General features: G+C 43.9%; 1 protein-coding gene across 4 annotated transcripts; it reads left to right on the forward strand.

Moving 5' to 3' along the window:
• Positions 1 to 150: 150 nt before the first annotated feature.
• On the forward strand, positions 151 to 19,937 carry rtn1a (reticulon 1a). Of its 4 annotated transcripts, XM_023285912.3 has the most exons (9): positions 151 to 373; positions 7,739 to 8,476; positions 9,130 to 9,816; positions 17,431 to 17,638; positions 17,750 to 17,888; positions 17,984 to 18,053; positions 18,412 to 18,458; positions 18,552 to 18,610; positions 19,093 to 19,937. In XM_023285912.3, the coding sequence occupies exons 1-9, from the start codon at positions 151 to 153 to the stop codon at positions 19,133 to 19,135; spliced, it is 2,214 nt and encodes a 737-aa protein (XP_023141680.2). In that variant the 3' UTR covers positions 19,136 to 19,937. The 4 variants fall into 4 exon arrangements, with proteins under 4 accessions (XP_023141680.2, XP_023141682.1, XP_023141683.1 ...); XM_023285914.3 differs by lacking the exons at positions 151 to 373; positions 7,739 to 8,476; positions 9,130 to 9,816 and adding an exon at positions 12,081 to 12,391; XM_023285915.3 differs by lacking the exons at positions 151 to 373; positions 7,739 to 8,476; positions 9,130 to 9,816 and adding an exon at positions 15,515 to 15,668.
• Positions 19,938 to 20,024: the final 87 nt, after the last annotated feature.

Here is a 20,024-nt window from a genome sequence, read left to right on the forward strand (position 1 = left end):
CCAGGAGCTGCCGCCTGCCTCGCTGTGTGTTTCTCTCTGTCAGCCATCCTCGCCGCTCATTTACAGTGCAGCCCGGTAGTGTGCGGTCGAGAAGAAGAAGAAGAAGCCCATTAGCGAGTGTATCTTCTGTCCGATAACAGGGGTAAAAGCATGTCTGCTCAGCCCGGTGAGGAGCTAGGCTCGGAGGGGAAGTGGTCCGGGGATGACTATGAGAGGAACGGCCTGTTTGGGAACACACCGACCCGGTTCGACGAGCTGCGTGAAGAATTTAAGCCGAGAGGCGGCGACGCGGCGGGCGACCTGGATCAACAATTTCATCCTTTCCAGGATGACGGGAAAAGGCCTGCCGTTGCTATGGAAACTGCATCTACAGGTAAAACTCGCACTTATCTAAACTAAATGTTCATATTTAGCAACGACTAGCGCTTCGTTTCTAAAATTATCAAACGCAAGAGCACAACACCTCGACGCTGAGGTGTAAACAGCGAGAGACGCAGCCATTTGTCACATATTGAGCGTTACGACAGACGGACTGTCTGTCAGCTGAGTTAAAACTTCTGGGCTTGAAAACACAAAAACAAAGCTGCAACTTCCACAGTGTGATAGTAAATCAGCTGCCACAGCAGTGTTGCTGCTTGGACTAATGCTAAACACATTCCAAACGAAATTCAGACTCAGTTGGAGCCTTTGATAGTTATGAAACATCATGTACACTACATTTTCCCTGTTTGCCCGCGCAGTTCTTGTGTTGATGAGGTCTGCAGGGAGGGTTCAGATGGGATACAGCAGCCATTAACAAACAGCCTGTTGAACTTTAAAGGGCCTGTGAATGTTCACTGCTGCACCAGCTCCCTCATCTCCCAGGCCTACAATAAAATACCTGCTTTTTGATCTGATGAGACCAGAGGGCTGATAAATAGATTAGAGGCTCAAAACCCCCCAGCTTTCATAGCCAGACAACAGCTTAATCCCACATTTTGTCAACACTCAGAGACCTCACTGAAAGATTTAGCTCATCCTGAAGTAAAAAGTAGAATACAAGATGGTGTCCTGCATCCCTTTCCTGTGTCCCCTCAGACCATATCAATGATATTGTTCCATTATTGGATGCTGGAGGCAGTGTTTTTGTGGGCAGATAATGCAGACCTCAGTTCTAAGTCAGTCACTCTCAGCACAGCTCGGCTCATGCTGCTATTTTTAATCCTGAAGAAACAGGGCTCACTATTCGCTTGGCGAGCAAAACTAGAGCCCTGCACTTTTATTCACGAATTCACTGAAAAATTCATGAGATTGTGCTTAAAAAAAGAGCATTGCCCACTTTCCTCCCTTTGCTGCTCAGGCTATTCTCATTATGCTGGCTGCTGCTGGTCCAAAAACAGGAAAGAAAACATGCATTTTCTTTGTAAATCCTTTAGGTACAACAGCATTATTAAAAGCATTGTTTAATGACAAAGGAAGATGCAAAATTTACATAACACACACAAACAAAGAAGCTAAAAATGATCCTCTTCATGCAGACTCAGCATAAATAAATGCTATGTGAAATTACGAATTGGCGAGTCAGTGCTGGGCTTCACTTTCTAGAAAAAGTAAACAAAGCACATGCTCTACTTTCATAATAGTGTGCCAGACAAGCTCAAATGTGTGTAGGTGCACGCAGAGAAACACGCACTGACTTTGTTTTGGTTCCTAAAAGAGGAAAGAATAGCAGTCTGTTACTGCTGCGACTCCCACTGTGTCGCGTCCAGACCAGTGAAGTAATCCACTTTGTCACTCATGTTCTTGGTGGGAACAGTGCAGATCTCATCACATCTAGAAGCGCAGAGTGGACATTACCGTTTTAACAAGACATGTTATCGTCTGCTCTGATCTTTGTCAAAGACATTAATTCCCGACAGGCTCTCTGTAATAGTTAACACTGTCTTTCTGTCTGTCTTTGGTGATCAATATTAACAATGTAATATCTTTGGAGAGATTTTATTTATTTATTTTTTTTTTTTTTACTGTAACCAGGGAAGAAGTTTAGCCTTTGAACAGAATGAACCGCGGAACTGTATCCCTTCAAGATGTGTAGAATTGCCTCTCAGTAATCGATCCATGCTTGTCCTAAATCTTGTTCACAACAGTGATCTACCCACAGGACCCAGATAATGCTGATTTCAGCTGTATTAAATTACCACGGGACAGAACCTTATCTCTGGATCACAGACAGTACAGTACATTATAGCCTCTTCTATCTTAGGAAGTTTCCCATCATGTACAAGTTTTAGGAGGCATGAGAAAATAAGGTTGTGAAAGATGCTGCTGCTTCAGAGCCAAGTCTGTGCTGCAAAAACAACACTGTTAAGTTTGTCTTTAGCAGATGGTGTTTTTACAAGAAAACTAAGTACATATTGTGCACAAACAATTTCGATACCCTTCTTTTCCCAGAAAACTTTTCATATTTCCAACTCAAATTCAATTGTACCACTTAATCATGTCCTGAGAAAGTCCATCAGTCCAACCTGCTCCTGCAATCCAGTGGCTGAGAGGTGGATTAGACTCAAGTCTTTCTCCGTTTCAGCAAATCATTGGTGACAAGGATGAGACAGCATATGTCTGGCTGGGTCTTTTCCATATCTTTCAGATAGAGAAAGCACTTAGTGGACTCCACTGGACTGCATAAGCTAGCACAGTGCATTTGTGCCTTTCGTTGGTGAGAGCTGTGCTCCTGTTCCCAGGGGGGCCGAGCAGTGTGAGGCCTTTTCAGACAAGATGATAAAGATGCAAGACAATACAGGGGTGGAGGAGGGGCAGAGCTTAATGGCGAAAGAGGTGAGGCTGTGATGAGAAGGCCGATAGTTCAAATGGTCCAAACTGCTGGAGAATAATCGGAACTACAGCAAATCGCACTTTTCCTTTAGAGATACCTTTAATTTACTATATTCCTCTGACATTGGCGCTTGAGGGTGCAGCTCCAAGGTGTTCTGCTATTTAGGGTGGAACAAGTTGCCCAGAACCTTACATTTGGGTTTATAATCTGAATCATCTTCATCTGTCTCCAGGACAAATTAGCTAATGCTCAGGGATAGCAGGACAGATAGAAATGTGACAGGCCAAGACCTTAAAGCCCCACTGCAGCAGACAATAACAAAGCATCAGTGCTCTCATCATATCTATACATTATAATGTCTAATGTTTTTGATCCCATGTGTTCACGTAGAAAACGATTAAAAGCCAGCATGTGAAACATGAGGCTGTGCTTACGATCTTCCTGTCTCAGTCCGGCTCTCTAGCTTGTGGGTACAGAGTAATCCCTGAGCACAGAAGTGCAAAACTGCTCATGGGATTAGAGCTAGTATCAGCAAATGCACTTACAAAAAGTCCATTAAAATTTTGTGAGTAGGTGTGTAGGTTATTGTAGTCTTTCTTTGTTGCCTACCTACCAGCATCTGTGCTCTTTAGTGCCAAATTCAGGCTGTACAATGAAAGCAAACTGTCAATTCAAAGTCACCCTGAATTGACAGCTTTGACCCAGAGCAGACAGCCTGCCGACACTCAGTCTGGGTCCTCCCACATTTTCTCTGTTCATCCATAAAGCCCCATCCAAGCAAGAAAAATATGATGGATACAGTAGAAGACAGGTACAGCACGTACCGTGGCTTCAGAATCTGAATGGGGGCAGATTAGCTTTTATTTAAAACCATCTTGATTGATTTGTCTTTGACAAAGGCTGATGGAACAACAATAACATTTGTCCTCTATGGCCCTCAGTGATTTTTTTAAGAGTGGTGGATGCACCAACGTTTGATACAGTAATTGTATGTCCTTTTTGTCTTGGATCAATGCAGCAGAGCAGCAGTGTCCCTCAGCACAGCTGTTCTCCATCGACCTCTGCTAGTAGTTTTGTTATACATCAGCGTTCAGTATAGGCCGTCTTTGTGCTCTCCATTTTGTTCTTCTTTCCCAACAGTAAAGAAGGGTAGTTAGTGACTGGTTTTCATGTGTATTCATTCAGCCAAGAATGTTGTAATCAATACACGATACGCATAAATGTCATAATCAAGGCTTTTAAAGTCAGGGGCCATTAAGACTTTAAGTGGATCTCAGTTAAACTTTGAAGAAAAAGATGCTCAGTATAGGAATCCAATAATCTAATATGCCACCCTCCAGTAGAATCAAATGAACTATACTGTGATTGAGTTCTATAGTCCAGATTAATAGGAAAAAGCAAATACTGCTCTTTATGAAATTGCATTTATTTGTCATTTATTATTATTATATATCATTATACATTGAAATATCACCATAATTTCCCTTGCCGTTCACTTTTACTTGTGGTGAATTTGTTTTGATTTTTACATCAAAAAGCAACTTTAAATTTGCGTGGATGTCAGTTATGTTTAGGTGTAAAGTAGCTGAAAATACAGCAAATTTCATATTGAAATGCAACAACACAAAAGTGGTACAGCACTGAGAAAACTGCAATAAATGGCGCTGAAGTGGACATACAACTAAATTTAGTTAAACTTGGTAGGAAGGTGGAGCACGGCCAGAAGAACACATTTTTGTGCGGGATCACTTTCTTTCAAATTGCGATAAGACATTGATCTTGGCAGGGGAATGCGCTCTCTCTTCTAGTTAATAAGTTAGTTTTTATTCCTGCGCCATGCCACACATCTGGCTCGTCCCCAAGTTGGATGACACCAGTGTTTATCAGACATCAAGTAACACATACCAAATCACAGCGAAAACACTACTATATAATATGTACTTCGATATATTTTCAAAAAGCCTATTATAAAGAAAGGCCTTTTCTCTAATTTACCTCCAAGTAAACGACTAATTTCTGTAAAATGTGCACTAGCAACTCAGTCTTTGTACATATGCCATGTTATCAAATCGATTCCTGTTACCATATTTCCGTACAAAGCATAGTAGAGTTCCCAGTAAAAAGGACAATCCATAACTCACTCAAGTCATAAGCTACAGCATATTATTTACCATCAAAGGCACAGATGGCTTTGAAAGAAGAGCCACAGTAAGAGTCTTGATGGATTGGTTTACACAAGGTCATGTTGTGAAAGAGGACTCCTGAAAGGTAACACCACAGTTGAGAGGGTCATGGATGGAGTAATGGAATCATTGCAGAGCTGTGAAGTCACAGATGCTCAAAGGAAAAGCTAAAATATGGCTGAAATGATAATGATCGTGTGCGCTCGGACCGCACAGACTGACAGAGACTGCTCATTTTGAATTCAACTTGTTGTAGTGGGTTATGGAATCAGCAACATCTCCTCTATCTTTGCACTGAACTTCTGGCTGCAAGAAGTGACACAACATGATGTTCTCGAGACTAGCAAGCTTAATTTGTGAGGGGGAAAAAAAGTACAATTTCTCAGTGTATTTCTTCAATCGATTTGAAAGTCTCCATTATTCATGTTTGTCTCTTCACTTTATTCCTCATTGTGTAACTGCAGCAGGTCAGGTTCTTCAAGGGGAAAATACCCTGCTGTGCAAGCTGCTCAGCAAACCTTTATTTTCAGTGATAATATATTCATTTTGTAACTCCGACCCTTTTGATATCATCTGTTCTCACATGTTTTTGTCTCTTGCCTGATAATTAGGAGCCTATGCCTGGCCATAGCACAGATTGTCAGGCTGCATTAGTTTCAGCGCTGCACTGGCTGCACAGAGGACAACAAAAGGGGCTGCCCCTTCACAGCACATCCACCAGGACTTATTTAACTGCACCATCTCCTTTCAGTGACATGATTATGCTGCGTGGCCACAATGTGAGCTGAGAATTTCTCTGTCGTCATGTCCAATCTCATCTGACTGCAGTGAAGCATTTGTGTCAGCCTTGTGGGGTTTTTTTGTCCAGTGTCTGGGTGCTACGCTATATCAACAGATTCAAAATGCCCTGAATCTCCACCAAGTTTGTCAAGCAGCTGGTCAGAGCTGCTGCCCTCATGGCAGTTGAAGATGAGCATCCAGCCTCTTAATTATTGCAGATACCTTATGCAACTGCTGGTATGTTTATCTGTGTTCTGACGTAGAAGCGTTTGATAAAGAGAGGAGGGGGTGCTGCCTACAGTCAACAGGATTACCAGCAGTTCACGGCTCCAGAGATCACCTCTCTCTGCAGTTTGTAGTGGCTTTGAGTGCTTCCCACTACACAGTATTTATTTGTGCAGTGTTAGATTATGATGGTGTTGCCAGGGTGATGGCTGATGGGACCTATACCATGGTGGTGCTCTAAGAGGATTATTCATTGGTTCACTTTAGCGTTACATCAAGGGCATTCATGTCGCTGAACTGAGTGGGCTCAACATCAATCTACAGTATTACTTAGGTTCATAGGCAGTTCATATGTGGATCTACAATACATTTTAGCCTGTTTAATACAAAATAACCTGAAGCTCAAAAATCTCCTGGCTTGCTTGTTTTTCTTCCGTGTCACGTCGCCCCTTTTCTTGTATCCCAGCATGGGTGTGCAGTGTTTATACCACAGTACTGCAGTATGATGTATTGTTAATGACTGAGGAAGCAGCCATTGGAAGGACAGCAGAAGGGAAGGGTGGTGGAGCTTTTAAGAGGAAGCAAAGGGAGGGACGGGACATCCTGACCTGTTGGGTCTTCTGTCACTCAGTCTGCATCCTCCAGACCTAACCCTAAGGCTGCTATTTTAAATCTTCCCCCCTCATCCAGCCCAGCAGCTGGACCTAAGCTATTTATAGCACCACCACTGCCCTGGGAGAAACAGGGCTGGAGAGCAGGAGAAGCTCAGTTTGTGGAAGTATAAACTGATTTGTACACAGCACAACAGAAATAGTAACATTCAATGTTGTGTAGTGTGTGTTTATGTGTACAGTGAATATTGGAGCTTATTTTATTTTTATAAGTACACAAAGCTGCGTGTGTTCATTGGTGGATTTGCACAACTTACACTGGAAGTCGGATATAAAGTCAACAAATGTGAATACTTAACTTGACCCTGACTTACACTCTTTTCTGATCTTTAACATTCCAAACAAGTCAATCTCTTCCTGGTTTACAATTTGTATGTAATATCTGCATTTTTAACATTTCTCTGCAATACCGTAACAATTTATTCAGTGAGATGTTGTGTGATATTTCACAGCAGAGCACACACAATCTCACACACACACACACACACACACACACACACACACACACACACACACACACACACACACACACACACACACACACACACACACACACACACACACACACACACACACAGTGGAATTAAATTCCCAGATCACACATACAGTATATTGTTCATATCTTACGTGTTTGTATGCTAATGTTCTTGACACTTGTCAATTTTTTGTTTGCATGTAGGGTTCGTCATTACACAGCAGATATGTGACTACAGGCATGCTTTTGCCTGCATGATTTAGAACAGACTTTGTTTGTGGCTCTGTGGGTTTTTGGGGCCTGAACAATCCCCCTTTGTCTCTCATTGGGTACAAGTACCCTCTGTTACTGCATCCTCACTGATCTGCACAGCCGGACACCCAGTCTGACTGTGCTGCTCTCTCAGTGTCACAGCCCATCTCCCTGGCAGCAGCACCGGCTGAAGCATAGCCTTGTTTAACTGGATGTTTTCATTAATCAAACTGCTCAGGCACTGGCTGGTCTGATTCATTCGTGTAACAGCGAGCCCTGCCATTCTTCCTTATCCATCAACTGAGTTTCACGCTTGCTCTCTCTTTGTCTGTTTTTGTAGGTGATCCCATGTCTGGCCTGTTTAGGAAGCCTATGAATGATGATGGTGATGTGTACACTTCCCTGCTGTCCAATCAGAGCTTCACATCAGGCCGGGAAGCTTCCTACCTTTCTGATGACCTGAAGCCCTCCAAGCACTCTTCCGGTTCCTCTGCCCTGGATCAATTCTCAAGCAACACTTACAGCTTCAGTTCCAACACCAAGATGACTTCCAGCCTAACTGATGACATGCCAAAATCCCTGCTAGCCTCAGATAAGACAGAATCCTACAACTACATGGATATCAGCCACAGTGATGAGCGCCACGACCAGCACCAGGGGGCTCTCCACAGCCTGGTGGATAAAGGCTCAACTGGGTATGACTTACTGGGCAGCTACATAGATAAGAACCCTGGAAAAGGTAAGGATGAAGAGGAGGATGAAGAAGAAGAAAATCTAGGTCCAGCACTGGGCTCTCACTCTTTCCCCTACGTGGAGGAACCATCTGATGAGGAACTGACGGACTACCGCTCCTACCGAAACCTGGGTAGCACCCCACAGTCGGCCAGCCCAGTGAAGATCACCTTGACCGAGTCGCAGCCTCCAGCTGCTAAAGCTGAGCCAAAGCAACAGCCCCCTTCAGTTAGTGTGTCTGAGCGTGAAAACGTCCTGAGTGTGGGCTTACAGGGGGTTCCCACAGTGACACTATCGGAGCCAGAGGACGACAGCCCTGCTTCCACTCCCAATGCTTCACCGACACGTAGGCACAGCATCGACTCACACATAAACATCTGCCACATGTTCAAATACAGGAAGGAGAGATATGAAGAAGTGTGTTTATTTATTTTTACACGATTGGGTAATTTTGTGTTGTAGTATCAGTATCCGTCCTTGATATAACAAGCTTTCTGGAAACTGGTAACAGACCCAGCTCACGAATAAAATAACCAGATTAGAGTGTGTGTTTTTGTCTAGTCAAGGGAATTAAATCCATGAGAACTCAGTTATCTCACTGACACCAGAAATCATATAAAATTGGATAAATTTACATCTTATCATTGGTATATAGTCTCTTTTTGCCCACCCATGTGTCAGATTTATTTATGGCACTAAAGTCAGCGCTACATTACCACTTGTCTTTAAAGTGAGACTATAAATTCACTTTAAGACGTCACTACAGCTAAAAGTTACAATGGTAGCATAATGTAAAATGCTGAATTGTAGCATATCAGTAGCATTAGTAGACTTGAGTCATTTATTGCTTCTGAAATCAGAATTTCATCTACAGTGTCGTTTCTTTCAAAAGTGAAATAATCTAGCTTTAAGTTATGTGCACACGTACTGTGTGTCTGGATTTGTAATGTGAATGAAGGACATTAATGCCTACTTTTCTCTGCATTTCTTTGTGCGCAGAAAAAGAATTCCCCTCGCATGACATGTTCAAGGCTGGGGCAGTGAAGCCTGCAGCTTCCAATAGCAGCCCAGGCACAAAGGCCAGCAGCAGGGAGCATGATGGCAGCAGCGCCGAGTCTGGAGACTCAGAGATCGAGTTGGTGTCTGAGGAGCCTCCCAAGGCCAGTAGCAACCCATTTGCAGAGCCGCCTAAAAGCAAGGGCACTTTCAGCCAGCCTAACAACCCTTTTGACAATCCCCCAGTCGCCAAGGGTGGTTTTGGCCTTGCTGGCAGCCACGCTCCACCCACAGCCTACAGCATATTGAGGGAAGAGAGAGAGGCAGAGCTTGACAGTGATCTCTTCATTGAATCCGCATCTGAAGAAAGCCCAAAGAGAGAGCAGGGCTTGAGTGGTCCCAAGCAGGGAGTCAGCCCTCCCTCTCCCCTGATTCCTAGTGCAATACCTCCCCGCAGTACCACTGAGGCGGTGCCAGCCGAGCCCCTGATCACAGAAAAGGTCAAGAACCCGGTGAAAACAGAGGAGGATCGCCCCAGCAAGCCCAAGCCCCCCACTGCTGCTGTGCCTCCAGAGGTGAGATCAGAAAAGCCCCACCAGGATGACATGCACAGGATCACCGATGAGGGCAAAGGAGACCTGGGAAAACCTGCTGCATCAGTCTTCATGGAGGGCTTTAATAAACAAAAAGGTCAGTCCAAAAAAATTCTTGATTATTCTCCATTCTTATTTACACTTGGTGTAATTCTTAGAAATACACAGTCCCTGTTTGCACAAGAATGTAACACTGTTAGTATCTCTTTGCAGGAGAATAAGGATTTCAAAAAAAAATGTGTCTGTAATCTTTTCATTGTTGCAGTGGCTTTGCCTTGGCTCATTCTGTAAACAACTATTATGAGCACTGACAGCTTTTGGAACAGGTATTGTTGCATCTGCTGATGTGTCTTTATGCCCAAGTGACTGCATGTGCATTTGTTTAAAGCCTCATATCTGGGGATTTTTAAAAAGTCTGGATATAATTGACAGCTTTTTTCTACTTCTAACCACTAATCCACTACATGCGTTTGTTTACCTCCTGGTAGCCACCTGCACGGTGTGCTTTGGCACTATTTTGTTGACAAGGCCATCAAATAAAAGGTATTCCTGAAAGAGGTGGGATATTCCACTGCTGAGTGTGAGAGACAGGGCGGAGGGAGTGCTTGTGTTGAGCTTTCCCCAGATCTGCTTCCACCTGGTGGTATATTTGAGTACAAGCAGAGTAAGAATGCATTTATCTGCGTCTGTGCATGTCGAATGAAACTCATCAACTACGCCCTCTAACCTGTAGCCTCAGCGTTGACAAATTATGAGACTGAAAATGTTAATGAAAAAGCTCTTACAGCATCTTTGACAGCATCTGACTTCTTATATCATTCTGCAACATTCTGCGATTAGATAAGTCAGATATGCCAGTCGCAGGCAGCAGTTAATGCCGTCTAAGCTGCATATTTGATGATTTGACTTCGACTAGCTGTTCTGTCTGTCCTTGTAAACACTGGGTTTATATAATCCTATGATGTCAAAACTGGGGCACACTCCTGCTTTAGGGCTGCGAAGGCTTCCTGTTAAATTTCGCATCTTTGTAGCGCAAAAGAAAATCACATCCAGATACATATTTTTTGCTTGTATCTGCTCCTGTGTGGCCCCTAAGGAGACATGGATTTGCATGGATTTCTCCCGTGCTACCGACACCCCACTTGAGCAGACTGAGTCAGGTGAATAGCCACTATTTGAAATATATGTCAACATGATCGAATGCCAGCTCAAAAACACTTGTCTTGTTTTTTTTATCCAGACTGTAAGAAAGTTCTGGAAATACTAAAAAGCAGGTCACATGTATTTTTTCACAACCACTAGAGGGCAGAGTGCACCTTTTATTTTTTTTGCTTCTCTATTGAAGACTAGCAGATATTGTTTTCATCAGTCAGAGCACTTCCACGCCAGTTGCCATAGCAACAGTGATGGGGGAGCATGTTCAGTCTGGTTCAGAGAAATGAGCTTTTTCCTTTCCTCTTGGTCGGTATTGGCATCCAGGGCTGTGAAGGCTGCAGTAAGCAGAAGGTGTGAGGTGTGGCTATCTGCAGGGGTCAGGACACAGCTTTGATAGGATAGGGTTGAAAAATGACGTGCCCAGACGATCAAGATTTTTTTTGCTGCTCAGCGTTGACAGAACAGGGACCGTGCTGTCTTTTTTTGTGGTTGTAAGCACCTTACTTTGCTTTCTCTGTCACAGGTCTCTTTACAGCTCAATTTGCATTACAAATGTATTCTGGGGAGGAAATCATGAAGCACAAACACATCCTGAAGGCACTAAACATGGAGCTTTGTGCTGTAATGCACAGTGTCTCTTGTTATGAATTATTAAGAACAAGCACTTTGCCTCTTCAATTATCAGTGAGTCATAGTGGAAAAAGCTATTTGGATCTTCAGCTACAAGCTTAAATATCATTCTGTGCAAATACAAAAACACAGAGCTGGGTGTTTGCCATGTTTTTCTTTAGCTTCATGCTATCAAGTCCAGCCATTTTCAGCCTTCATAAAACGCTGCTATTGCATCCTGTCTGGTGTGCAGCATGACATCAGACTAGAAGATGACTTTTTTTTTAGGTTGCACAGCATGTGGTACATCCTGTATTTATAGCATATATTACACATTACATTAATAAATAAGCTGCTATGCTAAAAAAAAAAAAAAAAAAAACAAGCTACAAGGTACATCAGAGTCTGTCTTCCCTTTCATGAAGAAAGCTTTGCCGCCGACTATTGCCACCCGCCCTCTTACCCCCCGAGGCTCTTAATCATTGCATGGATGGTTTGCCGCTGCAGAAACTGTGGTGTGGTGTTTACAATTTGCCCCCCCACTCCTCCCTCCCCCCAGCACACAGGCACACATACGCACTTTCCCTGCTCCTTCTGTTCTAGCCAGCGCTGCTCCACAGCATCAGTCTTTGTGCTCCGCGAGCCGGCAGCACCTTGGAAACCTTTCCTCCCTCCCTCCCTTCCTCCCTCTCTGTCATCTCAGCCTCTCTCCCGCATCCTTTTCGACCATTCATGCCTTCCTGGGATGAGTGAGTGAGTCGGTGCGACCGAAGAGGGAGACAAAGAAGAAAACGGAGACCATAAAGAGAAAGAGAGAGAGAGAACAGGGACATAACTGATCACCAGCATGCAGGCCACTGCAGACGTGACCAAGAAGGAAAGCTCCTGGAGCAGCTGGAAGGGCCAGGGTACTGATGTGTTTACTGTGATTTACTCATCAACTGTCTTGTGTTTTGTGACTGTGAACGATGGACCGTTTTTGCTGCATGTAGGTTAAATATTCATGACACAGTAGCGTGTGCTTTGCATGTGCACATTTGTCATCTAATAGTGTTTGTAAGTGTTGGGGAATCAAACAGTGCTGTTTACGTGTGAGTCCTTTCACGTGGACACGCCCTTATGTCAGATCCTTTCTGCTTCATGTGTGTGCACCTGAGGAAAAAAAACAAAGAGGATGCGGGGGTGACAGACGCCGGTGGGTGTTTTGGAAAATAAGCGCACACACACCAGCGTGCTGGGAGCCATCTGCTTTGGGTGCATGTTAATATGGATGCCAGTGTTAGGGACTGAGGCGTGTCATTGTTTTCACCCTCCCCACTTTGCAACTGTGCTGGGGAGCTGGTTTTATATGGCGTATGCTCTGTTTTTGTGTAACGACGCAGTCAGAGCATCCGGATGGCACTGACAGACTGTCTCCATGGTAACCAGGGCACACCCATCCTGATTACATCAGCCCTATCTCCTCAGCTGCCATGGCACCTTGCAGAGACTAGGCCGGAGAAGAGCATCCTCCGGCCGTCTGTTTCCATAGCACAGACGCTCACTGAAGGGGCCATGAGAGAAAATGGCGCCCCTTCCTCCACACTGGTAGTGGTTTATTATCTCCCATCTTTTATAGGTTTGACTAAGCAGTGGGAATGCAATACAATAGTCTGTTCATTGTATCACAACAGAGACCACAACAGTGTCTGCTTTTGGCAGTGCAGCTTAGCACTTTAATGACCAAAAAAACAACTTTTTGTTATTCTGCTGAGTCATTATCAATCTAATTCAGCCCTAAATAATGTTTGAGACTGTGTGACATGATGAGATCTGTCTACAGCATTTGGAACGCATCAAATTAAGCCAATACAGTCAGCACACCAAAGAATGAAACTGAGCTGATGTGTTTTTTTGTTCTTGAATTCCTGTACATCATCTTAAAGCTGTAGGCATTTTTGTTTAGTCATTGTCATTGCAGTGCTTATTAATGACTCACTGCCACCGAACTCCTCAGGAATGATTAAACTGTGATGCACATTTCAAAACTGAGTCACGAATGCAGGATTTATTCAAAATAACTCACACTTACAGGACTTAATGTGACACACAATAGCTCAGAGGCTTTCTACTGCTGCAGGTCAGAATGTATACTCTCCACTGTGTGCCCTTGGTGGTTGGCACATGCTCAGTACTTTGTGAATTTGGGAATCTTATTTTCACCTATCAAAAAAAGTTCTAGTCTTAAATATATTCCAAAACATGCCACAAAGATGAATCACTGAATAAAACACAATTTTCTTAATACAACTTGAAAGGAGCTGGAGAGCCAGCAAATACATGCCTTATGTTTTAGATTTTAAAATACATGAACACAGGTCAAATTTTACACAGTTGACTGTGATATGTTGTACACAACTTTTAGGGAGACTCCTTTTGGAAGATTTATATTCTTGTTACGTGGCAGTAGTTTGTCTTTGACTATCAAACTTTTGAATTGTTCAGAAAGAGAATAATAGTTCACATTTTTTAAATAACTTGCTCACCACGTTAGAACTGCTGTAGACATAGAACTACTCATTAGTAGGCCTTAGAAATACAGTAAAGATTGCTGGACAACTGAGATACTTTAGTAATGTTTAAACTTGTGCTGTCTGATTGCTGACATATCTCCACATATACTAGCACCAGCAAATGTCTAAGCCTTCACTATCATGTGAATAACCAGTGCCATCTTAAACTATCCCCCTGATAAAAAATTCAAAGTTCATCATGTTCATGTCACACTCAATTCTAAAGTTATCATCTCTGCAAGTTGCAGGCATTGCCATCCAAATCTGTTCCGACTCTCAGCTGTTGGCAGCACAAGTCTCTTTACATGTTTTCTCAGTCTGGCTGATGGCTTCTTTGAGGCCACAAGGATGTCTTTAGTGATTTAATGAGGTCAGGCTAAACTAGTTCCACTACAGAAAAGGGGCATGGGAAATCACATTATTGTAATGGGTGCTAATCATTTGCTCGGGTTTTTGTTTTGTTTGTGTGGAATATCAGAGGAAAGAATCATATCAACAAATTGGTCTCGGTGGGCAGCATTTGTACTTTCTCTGAGCTCTGATGCAGCATCCTGCGTTTAGGGTTGTACTAGGATGTAGGTCCTGAGGGCTCAAAAGACCCAACCTGTGATGTTGAGCTTTTTTAGAATCTACCCAGGGTTTCAACACTCAGTTTATTACTTGATATGAATATTTGAAGTAAATGTGGGTATCGTAGATTGATGTGGATTGAAAATCTCAGACTGGATCTATTTTTTTTAAAACTAAGCAAAGCATTTTAATTCAAGCTCAGACTGTATGTAATGTTAAGTTACCATTTGTAGGCCTTTTTATATGCTTCTTTCTTTTATTCATTCATTTGATGACAGACTTAACAACTCTCTGGCCTCGTGTTCAACCTGCCATTGTGCTTTTGTGCTCCACAATAAAGGGAGTGGCTGTCTTCATGTGTCGGGGTACAGACACATTATGTGCTGCTGATTCCCCAGATTCGGAGCAAATGAATCTCTCTGTTCCCAAAGGAGAGCTCTCTCTGCCCTGCCTCCCTCCCTCCCCCCCCTCCTGCCCCTCCCCTTCCTCTGCCTCTCTCCATCTCTCAGTGAGTGGTGGGGAGAAAATGGAGCATGGTAACTATGGTAACTGCATCAGGCAGGTGCTCAGCATATCCTTGCCACCAAAGCATTTTAATGGAGCAATGGTTACAGTGCGATGGTCTGTACCATTTATCAACTAGGTTTTTTTTTACCATGCCGTGTTAACACCAGTTTGCTACTGAGGTTGTATCTTTCCACATAAAGGGCTGTGGTTCTCCACTCTGATACGCTGACTTTTATTTTAGTCGCTGCTTCGACTCTTTGTCTAATGTCAGCGGGGCTGCGCTTAAAAGCCTGAGCATAAAAGAGCTCAGACAGACAGACACTGTCAGAGTGTGTGGGTGTGTGTTAGAGTGTGTGTGCTGGATTGCAATGTGGTTCTTTGGCAACCGCACCCCATACACCCCCCCCTCAGTCCCCCCTGCTCAGGCGATTGCTGATTTGCTGATGTGGCTGTGGCCCCTCCCCTCCCGTGCAGGGGGGACTCCCCCTTCAGTGCTCTCCTTTTGTCCGTGGATAAAGCAGCTGCCTCTTTCCCTGTTCAGCCATGGGAGCCGCAGGTCAGTACACGCTTCTACTGCAGCTAAAGCTTTTCAGTCTGTGCAGCTCATCACAAGGCACAGTCGCTGTCGCCTGTCAACACCTGTCTCCCTTGGACAGCTGTCTGTTGTTGTGTCTGTGTGCTGTTACAGCTGCTGTCTGTGCTACCTGTGTCCGTCTGTCCACCTCTGTCTGTGTGTGAGCATCTCCGTTCAAATCAACACCACACAGAGAGGTTGTCAGTGTTGCCAGCAACAATGGCTTCTATGGGGAGTGGTGCATGCACAGCAGCTGTGGCACATGGAGCCTGAATGAGTAGCGTGTTTGATTTGATGCTGGGGTTGGACGGATAGGTACTGTAACTCACTACTGGTTGATCAGAAGAGTGGACAGATCATACATTTGGTGTTTTACAGTGTGGGAACAGCTAGTGTGTGGGGAGCAGAGATTCACTTAGTCACAATGACTGTTTGGCCATCCAGGTTTAGCCTGCCTTTTTGGCATCCACAGATGCCTTTTAGTGGAGAGTAAAGATGGCCGTCATCACTATGCTGCTCACAGCTCCACAGCTAAAATTAGAGCAGGCGGGCAGCTCAGAAGAAGAGTAAGACACCCAAGAGACCTCAGTCGCCATCCTCTCTTCTTCTTCACTGGCACAAAACTTTACATTACCAATTCTGCTTGCCTCCCGACCAAGGATTCCTGGTATTGGTACCAACAGAACAGATGCATGGTGGTACTGTTAGACTGGCAGTGGTGGTGGGGTAGGCAGCCTTTTAAGCAGAGGTAAAACAAGCAGCCGACAGCTCTCATGGAAACAGGCCCATGTTTCCAGCCGACACAGACGACTGCCAGAGGAGGACCGCTGAAGCTGTAATGGTACGCTGGGCTAATCCTCAGTTATCACTTCTCTTTGCTAGTGGCTTTAGATTTCAGGCCCCACCGCCCAAAGAAGACAAAAAAAATGTGAGAATAGAGAGAAAATAGTAGTCAGATGTACAACTGGCATGCTGATGTTGTAGATTTCAAATGTTCCTTCTTGTTTGACTGATATAGTTCAGAGAAATCATGGTGTTTGATTGCATTAATGACAGATTGATGCATTGTCATCTTTCATCTGTAACCAGAGTGGCCTGTCTGGCCATGTCACACTGAACCATTATCTGTGAAGTGCTGATACTGCTTCTATTTCTGCTTCTGCTTTCGGAGAGCTATTGGTCAATCATTAATTCTGCACTGTGAGCAGGCGGGCAGATGTACCTTCAGTGTAATGTGTCTGTCTGTATGTATGTTTGTATACGTATGAGACCAGACCAGGTGCTCCTGAAGATAAGAATGAGTCAGATGTGAATATGGAGCCATACAGGCCTGGAGTGTGGCAACACAGACTGAGCTACTTGCATGACAAGTTACAGTCAGGCATTATCTTCTGCAAAGGTCGCTCTATATATAGGGCTAAAGAAAGTGGACAGACAAATCATCGCTCGGACACCTTCGTGCTACCTCACAGCTCCACTGTAACCTAGTGAAAAGCTAGGTTAAGAAGCTGGGTTAAAACAGAATCACGTGACAGCTGGAGCTCTCTGAGGACCCTGGGTTGTGAACAGCTTCCAGTAATTTGACCCAAATGTGTGGTGTGTAGAGCACAGCAGCCTAATCCACTCCAATCCAAGAATACGGCCATGGATGCCCAGGCCAACACGATATGGAGTAAGAGCTCAGGTCATGGTGGTTAAGGGTCCTAACCCAGTTTGTCCTTCTTCTGTCTTTTCCCCCTCTCAGCGATTGACCTGCTCTACTGGAGGAATGTGAAGCAGTCAGGGGCCGTGTTCAGCAGCGTGCTCCTGCTCCTCTTCTCCCTGACCCAGTTCAGCGTGGTCAGTGTTGGAGCCTACTTAGCCCTAGCAGCCCTCTCTGCCACCATCAGCTTCAGGATCTACAAGTCTGTGCTGCAGGCTGTGCAGAAGACCGATGAGGGACATCCTTTCAAGTGAGTGAAATAGGTTGATGAATAACACTGTATGGAGTTCACTGAAAGGTCTGAGGCATTTCGAAGAATTTGCATATGTATCACTTCTTTCTGTGCTGTATCTGCTACCAGATCCTACCTGGAGATGGAAATCGCTCTATCTCAGGACCAGATTAGTAAATATGCCGACAAAATCCTGCTGTACTCTAACACCTGTATGAGGGAGCTCCGCAGGTTGTTCCTGGTACAAGATCTGGTCGACTCATTGAAGGTTTGCCTCACATTTAAATGCCACCACCGTTTGCCTCTTATCACCACTGTCAGCCGCTTCAAACCTCAACCACTCTGTATGTGTGTGCATTTCAGTTTGCTGTTCTGATGTGGCTGCTGACCTATGTGGGCGCTCTCTTCAACGGCCTGACACTGCTCATCCTAGGTGAGGTCATCCTGACTTAGTACATCTGTCTACTGTTGACTCACACACTGCAGCATTTCACCTCAACTGAGATTCAATAATCATCGCAAGACTATAACAGAGCTCTATTCTCTCATATGTGGTATTATTCAAGAGTACAGCATGTCTATCGCTATACCAGAGCCAAATTTATGTATTGGGCATGTTTACTGCACTGCTGTACAGTATGTGTTTACTTTTCCAGTTTACCTTAGATAAGAGTGGCGGTTGGGGTGTGGTAGGGCCCCCTGCTGACACAAACGTGCTCCTGTTTGAACATATTCCCACTTTAGGTCAGAATGCTACAACATTAATCATCACTCCTTCTGTTCCTTTACAGCTGTGGTTTCCATGTTCACTATGCCTGTGGTCTATGAGAAACATCAGGTGGGAATTTGAACTCCACAATAACTCAAGTCAGCCCTGGTTTGGAAGACGTTTGGCAGCATTTTAACAGGTTTTTTTCCCTTTTATTTTCAGGCACAGATTGATCAGTACGTGGGACTAATACGGACCCAGGTCAACTCTGTTGTGGGGAAGTGAGTGATTGTCATTCATGTTTTGTTCATACATGGCACAAGAAGTACAAGTCACACAAGAGGCAATCAAGCTGGGTACCCAAAGATCAAAGATTCATGCGGAGTTGTTCCTGAGCAATTTTCATCAGTTGGAGAGCATTTCTGCATGTTTGTCTTGTGCAAATAACTGAAAGAGCAGTTGCTCAGTGGCCTGCAGATAAGAGCGCAGGGCATCACTGAAAAGAGCACTTATTCTCAACAAACAAAAAAGCACATTAAAGACAGAAGTTTGTCTCTAACCTTCCACCCATGTCCAACAGACACTGAAATGAGTGCAGTTCTTGGACAGACAGTTGCGAGTTTTCCAATTTTAGCAAAACCTGACTTGCAGGTTCTAAGAACTGCCATAAAAAGACAGTGCACACGAACAGGATAAGCACGACTTAATCTTGATGAAATGCCTTGTTGGAAATGTGGTATTAAAGTTTGTTTTCTCTGTCCAGGATCCAGGCAAAGATCCCTGGGGCCAAGAGAAAGGAGGAGTAAACGTGTCTGTCTCACCGAGAAGCTGACGGTCCAGTCCAGCTCAGAGTCAGGCTCGCTGTTAAAGAGCCTGGTCGTCATCTGTGGGGCGTAGTGCTATGTCATCTTGGTGTTCTCTAAAAGCATCCACTGGAGAAGCCTTCACCCTGTCTATAGCAGTTTAAACACTAACACACACAAATCACATGTACGTACAAAAATCCTGTTTCTAGGTAGACAAGTACACAACTCAAAGACAAAAAAAGAAACTGACTTTTTTTGTGTTGCTTATTATAAAGTGCATGAAGTCGAGCCTTGGGTAAATATTTGATATCTTTTGTGCAGTTTTTAAATCACGCTACATTTTTGATTTGCAGTGCTTACCACAAACTGTATGGTTTGGCACAAAAAGGCGAAATGCCCACAGACGTGCTCTGCTGCCAATGTTAAATACTGCGTCATGTTTCTGAGTTAGCAGATGGGGCTTCTCTCGGTAAATGTCAATATATATAAATATCAAAAATGATTTCCTTTTGGTGTTTCCAAGCACAAAATAATTTAACAATATGCGTCTTAGATGTGGTAACTGTAGGGTTTTTGCTTTTGTATAACCATAAGGAACAATACACACGCTCATGTTTTAGGTACTGTTGTACAACTACTATGAAGACAAGGAGTATCTGGTGATATTTAGCTTGTTTGAATAACTGTCCAACTTTGTACTATGTTCAACTATACTCTGTAGTTCTTTAGACCCTGGACTCTATTTGCACTTACAGTATGTATTTAATTACAAGAATAAGAAAAATAAATGTACCTTGATGTATACCATCTTCTCAGCCACTTTACTGATGAGTTCACTTTGTAACCTGACGTTGGAAAAGACGAGCTTCTGTATGATACAACGGCTAAG

Source organism: Amphiprion ocellaris, chromosome 20, assembly GCF_022539595.1.
Source record: "Amphiprion ocellaris isolate individual 3 ecotype Okinawa chromosome 20, ASM2253959v1, whole genome shotgun sequence".
In the NCBI taxonomy this organism is placed as follows: Eukaryota; Metazoa; Chordata; class Actinopteri; family Pomacentridae; genus Amphiprion; species Amphiprion ocellaris.

Bases quoted from the DNA above. Each gene is read 5' to 3' on its own strand.
- rtn1a (XM_023285912.3), top strand. From the start codon at position 151: ATGTCTGCTCAGCCCGGTGAGGAGCTAGGCTCGGAGGGGAAGTGGTCC. The intron at 17,639-17,749 runs GTGAGTGAAATA...ATCTGCTACCAG, and splicing joins GATGAGGGACATCCTTTCAA to ATCCTACCTGGAGATGGAAA. The intron at 18,459-18,551 runs GTGGGAATTTGA...TTTTATTTTCAG, and splicing joins TGGTCTATGAGAAACATCAG to GCACAGATTGATCAGTACGT.